At 44.9% G+C, this 16,298-nt stretch overlaps 1 protein-coding gene across 1 annotated transcript in view; it reads right to left on the bottom strand.

The window, feature by feature from the left end:
* afg2a (AFG2 AAA ATPase homolog A) overlaps nucleotides 1–16,298 on the bottom strand; it is a 110,176-nt gene that overhangs the window by 14,468 nt on the left and 79,410 nt on the right. The window contains 1 exon segment of the mRNA XM_056382292.1: nucleotides 7,062–7,226. Coding sequence (XP_056238267.1) covers nucleotides 7,062–7,226 — 165 coding nt within the window.

Raw genomic sequence — 16,298 nt, 5'->3', positions numbered from 1 at the left:
GGAGATGGATGTTACGACACAGTGAAATCTGGAGGGAGGGTTCACAGCGGGGTTGGCACTGCCTGTCAGCTGTCGTCACATCTGCGTGTTCTGCATCTAAACAGCGACTTCATGCAGAGAAATCCGGATTTTTTTGTTTGTTTTTTTTGTCAACAACTTGTCAAGATCTGCCAAGAGCTCTTTGCAGTGGTGATTTTGCACTGCACTTCCTGGAGGTCACCTGTCAATCAAACACCACAGGGAGGTCTGTAACATCCACTGGTAATGAAGTGTGACTTTCTGGAAGTTGTGAGCTCAGTCACTGTCATTACGTGTTTTAATGATTGGGTTTCTTTCCTGTTTATTTCAAACAAACTGTGCAGCAGGAAACATTTCAGTCCTGCGCGTCTGGAGGATTTTTCCCAGGAAAGAAGATCTAACAGCAAAAGGTCCAGAGAATTGTCTGTATTATTTTTTTTGCAAGTTGACTTACAACAACCTGCACAGAAGATAATGTCCTCATTTTATTTTTTATTTTTTATGTACTGAAGAAAACATGGATTGCTGTTTTAATCTTGTTGTCTATACTTAGCAAAATCAAAGGTTTTGGGATATTGACAGGTTATCGGCAAGATTGATGCTTTTATATTTCTTTATTGGATCTGGCTAAAGTGTTGTCTATACAGCCAAAGTCTACTGACAAGTCATATTGTCAGTAGGTTAAAAAAGTCGCATTTCTGTCGCATTTCAAATTCTCCTTCAAATGCGGCCTTTTCTTTTCCTGGGCAACGAAGGATCCGACAGGTGGATCCGTCAAGTCGTAACCTATCCCAAGATTCATTGCACGGTAACGAGAATAATATGGCAGCGAACAACAAGACGCGGTCCACGAAGGCGTCTCCCTTTGTAGCCGTCGTAGCCTGCGTCCCCCGAGGGATGCGGCCCCTGAATTGGGACACAGTTGTAATGTGAGTTTCACTTCCTCACTTGCAATATTGTGTTTGTTGTCTAAATCTGTTTAGTTATTTTGTTTACAAAAATTTTATGTTAAAAACTTACTTGGAATGAAATCCCTTGATATCTAAAATTAAAAAAAAGAAAGTGTTGTATTGAAATCTGAGAGGTCTTCAGCTTTTCAGCAAGGCTACAAACAAGGCCTGGAACTGACTCCATGCTTGTGACAGGCTGCAATAAATCCTCCAGGTCTTTTCCTGTCAGGGCTTGATCGTAAATAGAGAAAAAAAAGAGAGAAGTGGAGCAGCATCACACCTTCCTTCAGGTGCAAGTTAAGCCCATCTTCTTCTTCGTGACAACGCTGCGATTACAGTATCAAATGTTGCTTCTGTTTCGAGGAGTGATGGCAGAGGTGAGGAGGGAGAGCCGGAAGCAATTTTCTGGGCTGAGTGTGAGTTAAAGGTGTGTGTGTGTGTGTGTGTGCCGGTGAAGGGTTTAGTGGGGAAGGTGAGGGTTGGGAAACCAGATGTCACTCCGGGCAGGTAGGAAGACAGGTGATTTTAACAAGCTTCTAGCTCCGAGCTGACAACAACTGTGTCCTCCTGCATGACCCCCCCCACCTCCTCTTCCTCCTCCTCCTCTTCCGACCCTGCCTCCCTCTCCTTTCAAACAAGTCTGAAATGCCAGGAATGTAATTAAAGTCAAAGCTTCAGGTAGTCAGACTGCCAAGACCGAGGACTGAAACATGCTCAACGCGCCTCCAACGGTCACGTACACTATCCGTAAACACGCAGGTAATCGACCCCCCCTGTAACCAAAGAGGGAAAAGAAATGGTCATAAATTTGCTGCTAAATTTGAGGCGACGGTAGAATAAAGGTCAAAGCAGCAATCTGACCCAGTGACCAGGAGACAGGTCTGATCCCTGTACCGGCAGGAAAAAAACAGGGTGGGGAGGCGGTTGAGTTTCAGCTCATGAGACTGTGACTGTGCTGAGCAGCTTCCAGGTGTGAATGTGTGTAACTGTGTGAGCGTGGAGCAGGGTGCTAATGACACATGAGCGTCTGCAGTCACCAAACTGATCCTCAACGAATAACTTCTGAACTTTTACACAATATCCACCTAAAATATGTTCATAGCACGAACAAATACACAATGTAAGACAATAAAAAATAAGAAGAAGCAATTTGAACACCTGTCCGACAGAGTGTAACATTAACTGTATCAACCTCGGAAAGAATTTTTATTTGCTACTTTATTAGATTGCATTTCACTGTACAGGTATTCATTCTATCATATGAAGTTTGAGGCTGATTAGAAAGAAGCATTTGGCTTCAATTGTTCAGCCAAACATTTTGAAATTTCCCTCCTGCCTTGCTCATCACGCAGCAGCCGCTCCCCCGTCACCTGCAACTCTTCAGCAATATCATGTGAGCAGTTGCAGGCCATCGATCTGTGCAACAAATTCAGTCTACTCTGGAGTATAGTAGCAGCGTCAGCCAGTGTTCTCTTATCACTCAATCGGATTGGTTAAAACTTTATGCAGGGAAAACAGGTCGTGATTGCAACCCACACGCTGAATTCCCACTAAGCCAGCTATTTATAAGGAGGTGAGGCTGCAACAGAGAAGACCCCCACCCAAATGTGCTTAAGCTTCACGGTGACACCGGCTGGAGTTGACAGAAAAATTTGTCATGCAACTGCCAAGCCTCCGCACGACCAGTCGACAGGTAGAGAGAAAGAGAGAGAGAGAGAGAGAGAAGGGGGAATGCAATCTAAGGAAGTGAGAACAGTGAGGGAGCGAGTCGGCGACACCGCGCTGTATGTGATACGGGAACTGTAACTGCTCACTGCTCAGTGGCCTCCAGCTTCAATAAGCATCTTGCTGTTGATTTACGAGGAGGTGCTACCCCCCCCCCCCTTCATCCAGCTTGCTCCCTGGCAGCGTGAGCCTGACGCAACGGCTGACCAATGCTCGTCGGCTGCGGCTCACCCAGCTGCCTACTGCATTACCAGTTAGCACGCCAAGTCAAATATAATGGCTCAGTGCTCTGTCACACAGAGACGGAGAGGTCCAGCGACTCTCAATGTTCACACCAAGGCAAAGGCAATACCGCTCATTCCTCCCGGTTATATAAGCTCTCCACTCTGCCAGAGGATGTGTGGTACAGTAGCTCCTGACACCGACTGTAACAACATACACTGCATATCTCTAATATACAGATAAATGACTGTATAATGTAAATAAAAGATCGTATATTACTGCCTGTCTGGAAGGGTTAGGGTTTGATTTGCGTAACAGGGTTTGAGATCATTTGTTTGGTAGAATTTGCTTCTTTTTTTTTTTTGCATGCAAGTTTTGTGTGGAGATGTTTTTATTTGCTACGTCAAAGGGAAAAAAGGTATCAAATACGACAGTAACATCTTCCTGTAAGTGATATTCTCACCTTCATATCTATGATCATCACACTGCACATTGTATCTCAACAGCTAGGTCCATTTTATGATTTAGAATAATTTTGAATGAATGCTTTTGGTTTTTATTGTTCCATTATACAGTTTATACAGCAGTACATTTAAAAAAAATATAATTTGAATATTAATAGTTTTTTTTATTTTGAAAATGGGTGAAAATCAGATATTGTTGGTGAAAAGAAGGTTATTTACACTGCAACACTGAGAACTAGGAGCTGATTGTCTGATTTCTTTTCACTCTCTATTACAGGAAACATTTTCTTGATGGTCAACAAGAGGATCTTGTTTACTGTAAACTGTGGTGATCGGTGTCTTCCTGCCACAGGAAACACAAACACTGTTGGATTTGTGCAGCGATAACAACCAGGTGAAAAAAAAAAAAGATCTTCTCCTTAAAAAATAAATAAATAAAAATCTGGGAATTTTTCGTTCGTTAAACCAAAAGAAAAAAGACAATGACGAGCTTTACAACTTGAAATCTTGATCTCTGTTCTACTTCACCCTCCGGTCTGAGGAGCGAGTAAGAGAAGAGCCAGTCAGGATGTGACCAGTCAACGGTCACATGCAGCGTGTTTGGACATCCTCATGTTTATTTACTTGTTGATTTGTTGCATTTGTCCCCTGGTGCTCTCCTCTTGTAAACACAGCATTATCTCCAGTACTGTGTCGCTCTCTTATCTGTATCCTGTTTTCCCTCAAACTTCCCCTCAACGATCAGGGGAGTTTAAGGTTTCATCTAATCTAATTTGATCTATAGCGTTGGTATGTAAAATATAATACGCACACAGGTGAGACCCGCCCCCCCCCCCCCCTCCCCCTCTACAAGCTCTTATCAGCATGGCTGTGGCATGTCTTTGAATTTTTGTGGGGTTTCAAGAACTCAATGGCAAGTGACTGCAAACCTCCATTCCACAGATGAGACACTACACCAGAAACCCCGATGTCAAACACAACACCTGATAGCGGGGGGATAGGTTTCTCTCTGCATACCTGCTCCAGGTGTACGCCTGCTTTAGGGCTGCTTTTTGGGTGGGGGCTGCCGAGTCAGGAATCAAGGAGAAAGCGTGTACTTTCAGGATACGAGCAGGCCCTATAGATAACCTCAAGCTGCCCTCCAGAAGATAATAATGTCAAAAGAAAAGATGGAAACAGCTCAACACCTCGCTGTCCTCGGCAGACAGATTCAAGAACCGATAAGCAGTTTTTCTGAACTTGCTGAAAGAGAGGTCGGTGTGTGTGCATCTGCATCTGCATGTGTGTGTCTAGAAATGTTAAAGCAGCTGAAAACTTGGTATCTAATGTGTGTTTTAAGTAACACGTGTGATACTGCAGTTCATCAGGTCTGATAACAAGATGCATGATAATAACGTGCCGCAGGAATGAGTCCTTCAACCCAGAAATGAGTTGCATTTGAGAACCTCCAGTTCCCTCGTCCTGAGGTCTATGGGTTTTCGGTTAGATGACTGAAATAAAGTCTGTGGTTAACATAAGCTCAAGACATTTTCACGTTTTTATTCTACGACATAAAATGCATCACTAAATACCCCGGTTGTAATTTCTTTCAGCTTTTAAGTCTCTTAAAAAAAAGGCCGGTTGTTAACAAGTGGCTAAATGAGATTACAGAGGCTGTCAGGGATGTTAAACGTCATCACGCCCCCAAACATGAAAACCGATTAACTCACCAGTCCACCTTTACGGCCCCGTTGTGTTTATACTCGCACTTCTGTAATCTATTACTAACTCTGTAAGAGGAAAGGCACCAGGGTGACGCTAACTTCCTGATACGTCGTCCCTGCGGCTACCGTTTCACCGCAGAAGTAAGGACAGAGTGTGAAGTGAGGGAGAAATGACCTGACTTGCTGCTCATTTTAATAATGGCTGCTTGTTAGTTGGTGGAGAGAATCGGTCTTATTATCCTGGAGTCTCAACCGACTGGGTCTGACTAAAAAGAAAAACCTAATCTGTGCATGTTCGGTTCAGGCGGGTTTCGCGCAAGTCTGTTTCGGATCACACCGACGCTGACCCACAAATCCCGCGAGGACAAACATGGACGAAAACCAAAGAAATCTCTGATGTGAAAAGAACCAGTATTGTTTCAACTTTGCTGGATAATAGTGGTTTCGTGTAGGAACCCGTTGCTTAGAGTGAGAGACAAATTAAGTTTTCGGGTCCTTTGAGAGGGTTTTATGCATCTAGATCAAAACAACCCCGGCTCCTGCACTTTGTCAGGGAAACGAATGAAAGAAAGAACACATGACACGGTCATCTGTACACAGCAGTACTGACAAACATATCTCACAAAAAGCATGACCGGGACGACAATGAAATCTGTGTTTTCACAGCCTGCCAAGGCACGTTTTGCGTCTGAATCGTTTGCAAACGGCTGTTTTCTGAGCCTGTCAGACGACCAGCGGCACGACACTTCTATCACGCCCCGTAACCCCTTCCTGTCTAAACATACAGCGGGGATTTACATTCAGGGGCAAAAGATATACTGTCCATCTTATGGGAATGTTTTTTTTTCTTCTTTTTTCTGTTGAATTGTGTGTGAACCATGAGTCATGTTGAAGGTCAAAGACAAACAAGATTTCTCTGACGAAGAACAAGACAGAGATAGAGAGAACCGGTCCAGAAAACTCTCCCAGTCTGCACCGTAACGCAGTAAATATTGGACATAGTGTAAACACCACCACACGTCAAGTGGGTGGAGTATTCTTTTCAAACCTGTGCACTATTTCTTGGAATTTTCAGAGTTATTTTGTGTCCTGGGCGACAGCAGCAGTTTCTCCGCTCAAGACAATGTGAATCACGCGGCAGAGACGAATGCAGAGAGGCAAATCTGTCACACAAAGACGTGTTTGTGCGATTACTCCCAGTCCGCTGCGAGATCACGAGGGCGCTCTGTGACACAGCACAGACGCGAAACAGGCATCATGGAAAAGCACGGTAACATCTCTCTGTAATACAGGATACAGTCACAGGTTCTCTGTTTTTAAGATGGGTAAAGGTAAAAGGCTCGTGACTGCGGGGTCGCCAGTTTGAATCCTCGAAGTCTGAGGAGTTGACTGGATCAAACTGACATCCCTGAATCTGCTGTGAGGAAACTGGACGCCGTTTCAACAATCAGACCAAAAAGCTTAAAACTTTGCCAAACAAAAACAGCGCTGCAAAGATATTTTTTTGTGCAAACACAGATTATAGATTAAATGAAGTTGGACGTGGGGCAGACTGCAGCATTAAGTATTAAGAGAAATTACACTTGGCTGGGGAAACTTCTTATCTCTACTTCGTGTGTTGCATTTACTAGTTGAATGGTTTGTAGTGGCCCATTGTCATGCTAGTTTCAATAAATCTTTTGCTTATCCTGGTGCAAAAGCAAATGTTTACACTCAGTGCTAATGTGGACCTGATGGTAAGAAATAGGCAGAGCCAGTCGCTGTTGATTTCTGGCAGCTACACTGAGTCAAACTTTTGAATGAAGATCTTAGTTCATTCTTTCTATGATTTATAAAGAGGTCACACAGTCGTCTTTAATGTCATTAATCTCTCTGTCGTTTTAGGGAAACGAGCATCTGACTCGCATATTTTACGGCTCTGTGACAGTCACAACCGGTTCCGCGTTATAAATTATTCAAAGCAAGAAAACGTAACCCACCTCTGCTCCAGAGTATTTATTCGTCCGAGTCACGAGGTCATCGAGAGACACATTTTGGGCCACAGGCATGTTACGGAACTGGAGGGAAAATATTTCCCATCGGGTCGGAGCATCTGGAAGAGGCACGTAGACGATTCGGTCGAGGCGACCTGGACGCATCAGAGCCTGTGGGATGGAAAGAAGACAGTCATCGTCTGATTTACCGTCATATTTCACAAACTGTCACACACACACACACACACACACACAAACACACACACACACACACACACACACACACACACACGTCTGTCAAGTTAAGACTCAACACATCAGCACTGCTCGTCAGTGAAACGGTCTTTGGCTCGCTGTGGGTAACACATGCAAAATTCAGTGGAGTTATAATTCTTTGTTTCAACTCTTCCCCAGCACATTTTTTGCACATGGTCACTTTGGCGTCACAAAAATACTGTCAGGACGCCACGACTCTGACCTTTGACCTCCTCACTGTTGCTCGTTACGGTGGAGATCCAGGAACCGAAGCCGACTCCACTCCTGCACTGACTGCGCTCCTCTTCAGACAGGACCGGGAACCAAATGCCTTAAAATGCAAACTGTGAAATTTCAGTTTTCCACTTCTTGCAGTCGGCGTGGAGACAATGTTGACGTTATCTGATAAACCCCTCCACTTCCTACAGATCACATCTCCATGACCCCAAAACAAGTCCTTGAGTACCCAAAGCTGCCGCTGTCTCGCTTGTCAGACGTCATTAAGTGGCAGGCGCCTCTCAACACAGACAGGCAGACGGACGGACAAATATGCCCTGTCTCCACTGGCTTTCCTCAGCCAGGCCTGGGACAGGCTGGGGTACGGTTTCCGTTCAGTTCGGGTTTGTGTATCTGTTCAACCAGCCAGCTGGTCTAAGAACAGCGGGATTTAAAAACAACAAAATGCGTTTCACTCGCTGTGAATTAACCTTCAATTTCGCCATCAACAGAAAAAAACAAAAAACAAACATCAACTGGAACTGACAGTTTCCTTGTTGTTTCTCTCCCCAAAGGGGCTCAGAGAGGCCTGGTTGTAAAGACAGTGGAGTCCCTGGCTGTGGGCCAGACAGGCCACAGCGGGGCTAAACCCCGGGCCGGCGGAGACGAGGCAGGAGACACACGCAGACGCAAGCCATGCAGGAGGTCACGTCAGGAGAGATCAGTGAAGGTTGGAGGGACCGGCCCAGCAGCCTTTGAACTCTTACATAGTCATCGCACTGCGATTCCTGCTACTCTACATGCACAACGCACCCTTCAAGCCTGACAGCCTCCTTTTGTCTTCTATACACTGCACACAGACTGCGAGCATTTGCAGTACGTCTTCCTGTTTGCTTGATGAGTGGAAGAGGACAGTCTGCAGAGGGCAGTTCGGATGAATGACGTGCTGAAACACCCGGGGTACTTTGGGTTAAATTTCCATTTATTTTTGATAAGTAAATTACCAAGCAGAAATGTCAATCATTTGCTTGCCCTTTTCAAAGTTAAGTATTAATAATCTATAGGTAGATAGCAGTTGCTGCTCCTGTTTTATGTCTTTATAGACTGCATCTTTTCGGATCGTTATCGTCAGATAAAAGCAGTTTAACTTGGGCTCCTGAAGGTATTATTCATAGTGAAGACATTATTCACTATTTTCTGGCGTTTTATCGACCAAATCATTAAATGAACAATGTGGAAAAAACTGATCGACCACTTGAAATTATGTTTCCAAGGTTAAGAATGAACGTCAACCTTTAAGCCGAAAAATACTTTGAGAGAAATGTAAATCTGAACATCTACAATTCAATGACAACTGGGCTAATGACGATATAATCAAGATCCAGCTACTAAATGGACCTTGATGGGATTATTTTGTCGACTGGTCAAGAATGAATTTTGAAACTTAAACCATAAAGGGAAAAAAGTGTAATTTCATCCCTATAACAAAGGTACTAAGACAGAAACCATCAAACTGTCTGTGCCATGTTACATCTGCTTGCAAAGTGTGCCGGATGCAGTTTTAAGAGTTCAGTTTTACGGTTTTCTTCATTTTCCCTCTGGATAACCGATTCCCATTTACCGAGGTGATGGACAGTTTTCCTGCCTTTTATCTGTTGCTTTTTTGTGTTCCTGTGTATGTGTATGGAATATGAGAGGATGGAAACTGGAGACAAACATTAGTAGCTACCCTTGGGTAACCACAACAGAGCCATGGCTGACAAAGGAGCAATGGATCATGAGAGGAAATGTTCTTGTTTTTCAGGTCTCTGGATTCTTCCACTCATTTGAGGAGAGGGTCTGGCTGTGGGTGACGAACCGTCGGCATGAAACGGACAGAAAGGAATAACGTCACTGTGATTCAGAGCGAGGAAATGACGGCTGTAGGGGAGACCTGCTGGGAGACTGATGGATCAGAGGTTTGAGGGCTGCAGCATTCAATTAAAGTCATAAGGGCTTTGAGAGTTTGGGGGAACTTGATAAGATGCGTCTGGCAGAACAACTAATAAAACCGCACATGGGAGTTTGCTGTCACCATTCTTCCCACAGGTTACGGGTATTGTAGGTTCGTGTGTGTGCAGGGGTGAGACGGGTGCAGTGGGGATTGCAGTCTGCGGTTGTTTGTCACAGCAGGTCGAGCCAGTCGCGGCGGTGCGTATTGCACTATGCAGAGGACGTGCCAGGGACACTTCCTGAGTTGCTCTCCCTGGAAGTATCTGGCGGCTGTGTGCCAACACAAACCTGCTGACCCCCGGCTAAATAACTCGCCCATACAGACACTCCCATGCACACTGACAAACAAACACACACACACATACGCGAGCTCGCATGTGAGCACACACAAATGCACAATTCCGGTAAATGCTCTTTGGCTCGCTCCCTTTTAATTTCAGATCCATTTTTTTTTCTGGTGCAAAGACGCCGCCTGCTACTTTATCAGCCGTTAATTCTCTCCGCACGCATAATGGAGAAGTGCTCGTGGCTTCCAGGCGCTCGGGCTCCAAGGGTTCCAAGGCGCTCCCAAAAAAGCAGAGCCGACCCTCAGCTTTGAGACTGCTAAACTCATCTGACTGCCCTGGAGGGAAAGAAAGGCTTTTTTTCTTTCCTCTCAGCAAGAGCAGGGGGCCCATCCATCACTTAACAAGATACACTTCCTGTTCTCAAGGATCCGGGGGTGGGGGTAGGAGAGTAGGAGGAGGAGGAGGGGGAAGGAGAAGAGGAGGAGGAGGAGGTGAGGGGGCACCCCGAAAGACAAATACTTGGCTTGGCATGTCGGGCAAGCGTTGACGGGCTCTTTTCGTAACGGCATCATTCCACCTGAAGTCTTGGCTCAACTGGCAGAAGGCAAGGGAAGAAGAAGAAGGAGGAGGGAGGGAGTGAAGGAGGGAGGGAGGGAGAAAATAGAGGAAAAAAACTGCCAGGCCAAGGGGACCCAGACAACCCACTTGAGAAGACTGCAGGACCAAAACTCTAGAAACAAACACAGATAAGTGGCGTGGGAGACAGACAGACAAACTGCCGTCAACATCACGCAGTTGGATCAATTCTCTGTTGTTCTAACACGAGTCTGCATGACGGATCGCATCCACCTTGTTGAACCACTGACATGATAGGCATCATTACACATGAGCCATTAGTAATTAGAAATGCCCCCAGGTAAGAAATACCAGGTAGCTTTAAGTCAACACTGAAGCATTTATACATGGGTCGATGTGCAGCGTGGGCCACGCTGGAAAGCAAAAATCAAGCACGGTGCAACAGTGAGAAAGCAAGCGAGGCCTACGCCGGATCAGTCGAGCCGATCAAAACACGCCGAGAGAAAACAGAGAGAAAGGGAAAAAAAAAAAAAAAAAAAAAACTTCATCCGCTCTCCGTGCGCCAAGTTTCACTGCCGATAACAACAGTAATCATTCCAGGCATTGCAATCCTCCTCAAGAAGTGATTACCCCCTAATGACAGACGACTTCCTATCTGTGAAGGCCGGTACCTCTCCCTAACCAGCGAGGAATGCTGGGAATCTTCTCCTCTGAGCGTTTTGTTGCCGAGCACATTCTTGGCCAGCTTCAATCTGACCCGCTCTGAGCTACGTCTACAGAAACTGTTTACAAACGGACGCCCCCGCAAATTCAGGTGTCTTATTCTTAGATGCCAGCTCAGACACGGCGTGGCTCAAAAAAAAAAAACAAAACAAAAAAACATCAAGATCAGATCGGCTTCGCTGCCTCGCGCTCCCGTCAGATCAAATGAGAAATGAAAGGAAACACTGAGTTCATGATACCGAACATGATGACTAAGTTCTTCCCTGCACATCTGGTGAAATCAACTTTTTTTTTTTTTTTTTTTGTTGTTGGTGCTTTTTTTTTTCCAATGTGCAGGATGATAGCAGCAGGCTCGTCTGGGTGAATAAGTGGCTTCTGCCTGAGGAGACATGAGTTGACTTTGTTCCCTGCCTGAAGGCATTCGCTCTATGTGGTTTTCTAACCTGTCAGTCCGCAATCCTCAGAGGCCTCGGTGAGTCATACTGACTCGGTGATGGGCCACCCTGGGATTTATGCAGAACACACACCAAACGAAAAAATGCGGAGCGCGCGATGGGAACCGAGAGCTCACACAGAGGTCAGAGAGGTCTCATTCGGAGAGCTCAGATTTGAGGAAATGAATAAACGGTACTGGCTAAATGCTGGACGACAAGGTTGCGCCCTGAAGTGGGTTCGATCGTCTTTAAGGAGAAGCTCAGTTTTAAAAACAAAAGTCCAGCTGTTTGTCAGACTTGTAGGTGTATATGCTTGAATCCAGACTCAGGTCTGTTTCTGAACTTTACATCGATTGTGCAACATGCATCCTGTACGGCCGTTTTTTTATTACTGATACATAGTTGTAGACTGGTACGTGAAGCTATTGGCTCCAGGAGCGTTTTGGAGGCAAAACCCTTGTACCAGTATTTTGAGTAAACTGCACCTGGATTCGAAACCGCAGCCTCACACCAAACCCTCGGAGAGAAAGGCCCCGTTTCAGAATAAGCTCTCAAACTGTGTGAAAACCCCCCCTTGAGTTTCATTTTATCCTTCTGCTGTATGTCAGAGTACAAAAAAGGTTATCAGCCCTGTTCCGTTTCTCAGCTCCTTCAAATCCCACATATATCGACTTGTAAGGAAAGCAGATTTATACTATCTCTCGAAGAGTTCTGCACAACACATCTTTCTAAAAAACAAAAAAAAGATGACATAATTTTGGACGAGGCTGCGCAGTTTTCAGAGGGACACCGGAGCTGCTTTATGTCAGTCCCGATTCTGATGTCGGAGAGGATCAGAGGAGGAACGGCGCGGGGAGAAAGAGAGAGTAAATCAGGGAGAGAGAGAGAGAGAGAGAGAGAGAGAGAGGGGAGGGGACGGTAGAGCTGAGGGAGAGGGATAAGAGTGACAGGGGAGAGAGCGAGAGAGCGAGCGAGAGAGCGAGCAAGAGAGCGAGAGAGAGAGAGCAGAATTGGCAACCAGTCAAAAACATGTGAGGCTTTCACTCTGGATTTTGCCCTTGAGTCAAACTTGCATCCGGCAGGCGAGGCCACCGTGTCCAAGAACCAAAGAACTCTGGCGCTGTTAACCCCCTACTGTCCCGCATTCTCCGCGCAGCCAGGAGGAAGTCAAGATTTGTAGTTTCAAAATGAGGTATAAACCATTTGAGCAGGTAATATTTTCTTGTAGGAAATGACTTTTTTTTGGCATGGTAGAGTAACACATTTAAGGAAGAAAAAAAAAAGAAACCGTTGCAAATTATTGAAAGTTTTTTCCAGCTCACATTAAAAGCACGATGCTGAGTTTCTCTTCAAACAAATACATCTAGTCTTTGAATAGACTTCTCCAAACTGATTTCAATCTTTTAAACTTGAGCGTTAACTTAAGGGCTTTACGGCAACGTGTCAGGAACGCACCCCACTAAACCCTGCAGACGAGACAAGAGGATAATTCTGCTTTATTCACCTTCACCAAATTGAAAGCTGAGATCTGTGAACACCTGGCCAGTTTATCTGAATCACTGCATCTGGATGTAAAACTGAAAGTTTGTGCAACTTAAGTGTCTGTACTAAACCCTAATTGCTCACATAAGTGTGTAAACTGTTAAGTACGCTTAAGATGTTTAACAAAGACTTTGGGTAATAACAATAATAATTTCGCCATTTGACTTTGTTTATTTTCCAAATAAGTTTGACCTTAATCCGGGGTTTATTTGAAACCTCCATTATCTTTTGACTCCATGTGGTTCTTGCTCTGTCACATGTTGTTTAGTGATGCTGCTGTGTTCCTAGATCTCAGCAATTAACTCAGTGTCCTAATTACTAATAGGAATTATTATGAAAATAAGACCTTAGCTGTAATGATGCAGAATTTTCCTTTAGGACATAAGCGTCGTGAATTTACACATTTTATTTTTTAGTATGTGTGGCCCCTGCAGGAGTCAGACTCCAAACCTGGCAAGGCCACAGATGTGTGTGTGTGTGTGTGTGTGTGTGTGTGTGTGTGTGTGTGTGTGTGTGTGTGTAAGAGAGAGAGGGTATGTGTGCATGGTGTTGCTGTGCATAGGGTCATTACAGAATTACATGTCACACCTCTTTTACCTTTTATGGTGTGTGTGTGTGAGGGTCAAGATCATATGGAGACCAGGTGAAGGGGCTGAGGGGAGGGAGAGGGAGTAGCAGCAGCTGTGTTGCTCTCCTTTTGGGTTTGAGGTGGGGGGGGGGGGTGCTCACACCCCTACAGCTGCCTTGGGGGCCGCAATAAAGTCCCTGAATCTGTCAAAACAACCCCAACTGGTTGGCCCTCACACCTCCACGAAAATAAAAATGGCCACTGCCAAAGAAACAGTCGTATTTTGAAAGGAATAGGTGGGCAGAGAGAGTGTGTGTGTGTGTGTGTGTTGTGTGTGTGTGTGTGTGTGTGTGTGTGTGTGTGTGTGTAGGAAGGGTCGCCCACCAGAAAAAAAAAAAAGGTGAAGAAAAGCAGAGGAAATTAGACCGAGGCCATGTTGAAATGTCGACTCATTGGAGCCCAAAATAAAAAAGCACTAAAGCGGCTGCCATAAAATACATGTATGTTTGCTTTACAAAGAGGCGTTTCCTGTGAGCTGTCTGCAGTTCGCAGTTTCATTCTACGGAGCCTTGCGTTCGGTGTAAACTCACCAGGTCTGGTTTCCATAATCTGCCCCAGAGCCTGTGGGCACCCTCCCTCCAGAACTCCCCCGGTCGAGTCGCTGCTTCGGACAAATTGGCAGAAACAAACAGTGACCGACGTTTTCCCTCCGACAGCCCTGATTCTTTTTTTTCATCTGTCTCACCCATCACTGAGCTTCCAGTCCCACTATCATCCTCATTACTGTACTTTAACAGGGCCTCTGCATTTCATCTAGCAAGCACAGGCCAATGACAACTAGCAAATCTAATCAGTGGTGTTTGTGTGTGTGTGTGTGTGTGTGTGTGTGTGTATGTATGTGTGTGTGTGGACCTCACAGGAAATGAAAAGTGACTTCACTGCTGCGTATGCTTACAGATGATCTTTTTGGTGACACCGGCACTGTCATGGAATCAGATTCTCTTACTCATAGATACTGAGATTTGATGAACTACAAGTTATCCACTTGGTCGTCCCGCCCACCCCCAACATGACGGAGTTTCCCCTTTTCATTACAGATCGATCGCTGCCTGATTTTCTCAGCGCACAAAAATAGCAGATGAATCAACTGAATGACTGTAGCGTGCCCCGCACATTTTAAACGGGATTTGAAATACTGTATCTGCACAGACTGCTGGCTTTCAGCAGCTGCAACTGTTTAAACCTTAATTTTATACAACAAGTAACTGCAAAGTGAAACGTGCGTAGAGGTTACTGTTTCTTTTAATCAATGAGGAACATATCAGTCATCTTATATCATCTTGTGTTTCCGTGCGCACAGTATCTCCGTTCACCTTGTGGCCCCATGGACAGTAAATGTCTTCTGATCACACCACGCTGACTGCTTAAATTCCTGACAGTGACATCCTAACTGCCCCCCCTACTGAGATACATGCATGTAAAAACTGATATGTATGCAGCACACACACACACACACACACACACACACACACACACACACAACCACAGAGCCCCCCACCTCCCCCCCCAGAGACAGACTGCAGGTGCCAGGCCCACCTCGGGGTCCCTGCCGGGCTCTCGTTAGGCCTGGTGCCATTCAGGCGGCTCCTAACACGCAACCCTGAGTGCTTTGTGTTTCTCTGACAGCCCTTGTCGTCCTCTTCATGTAGTGGTGCAATAAAAAAAAAAAAAAGAAAGAAGGAAAGAAAGAAAAGAGGAGGACTTCAGGGATTATTGCTCTGAAGAATTTGACAGAGAGATTCACCTCACACTTGTGCACACTTTTTAAAGGACTATACCAGTGTTTTTTTTTGCATATTTTAGCCCTTTTTGCTACAAATGTCATTTGCCATTTTGAAGACAGCCATTGGCTTTCATTCACTTGCATATAAAAATCCCTTTGTAGAGACTTCAACATTGTTTGAGACAAGACAGTCCATCACAATGAAAATCATCAAGAGTTCAAGACTTCTTAAGTTAATGTTTCACTGTGATTCATTATCTGAAGCAAGTCTCTGCTACTTCACTTGAAATGAATGGAAACCAATGGCAGCCCGGGTGAATTAAAACATCACGAAAAACATAAAACACTATCACAAGCCTCGGCAAAAAGGTTGGTAGTAAAGTTTTGTGATTTGAAGCTGAGGGGCAAAAAGAAGAAAAAGCTCTCATAAGGTCTTTAAACTGCGCAGTCTTGTCAAAAAGAAAGGAAGTAAAGGATCCATCCATCAGTTTTCACGTTTGAATGAATGATACACTTCTCCACCCGACCAATATTTAATGTGTTCACTAGGATTGACCTTTGTGTGTTTTGTTTTTTTTTTTTGCTTTTCAAGAAACATCTGTACCACATGTGACAGAGTGGAAGGCCAGATGGCCGAATATGTTTTGTCTCCTGTAAATAATAAACTTCGTGCTGCCAAGTGATCAAAGATAATGTCCTTTTTGAATACATTGAAGAAAACACACACACACACACACACACACACACACACACACACACTAGTACTCATTGACATAATTCATTCCCTAGCCCCTTACCCTAACCATCACAACTGGATGCCTAACCCTAACCCCCGCTTAACCCTCCAACAGCCCTTTGAAGCAAAGT

Source organism: Seriola aureovittata, chromosome 8 (assembly GCF_021018895.1).
Source record: "Seriola aureovittata isolate HTS-2021-v1 ecotype China chromosome 8, ASM2101889v1, whole genome shotgun sequence".
Taxonomy (NCBI): Eukaryota; Metazoa; Chordata; class Actinopteri; order Carangiformes; family Carangidae; genus Seriola; species Seriola aureovittata.
The sequence above is the reverse complement of the archived record's forward strand: the minus strand, read 5'-3'. Positions and strand labels throughout refer to the sequence as shown.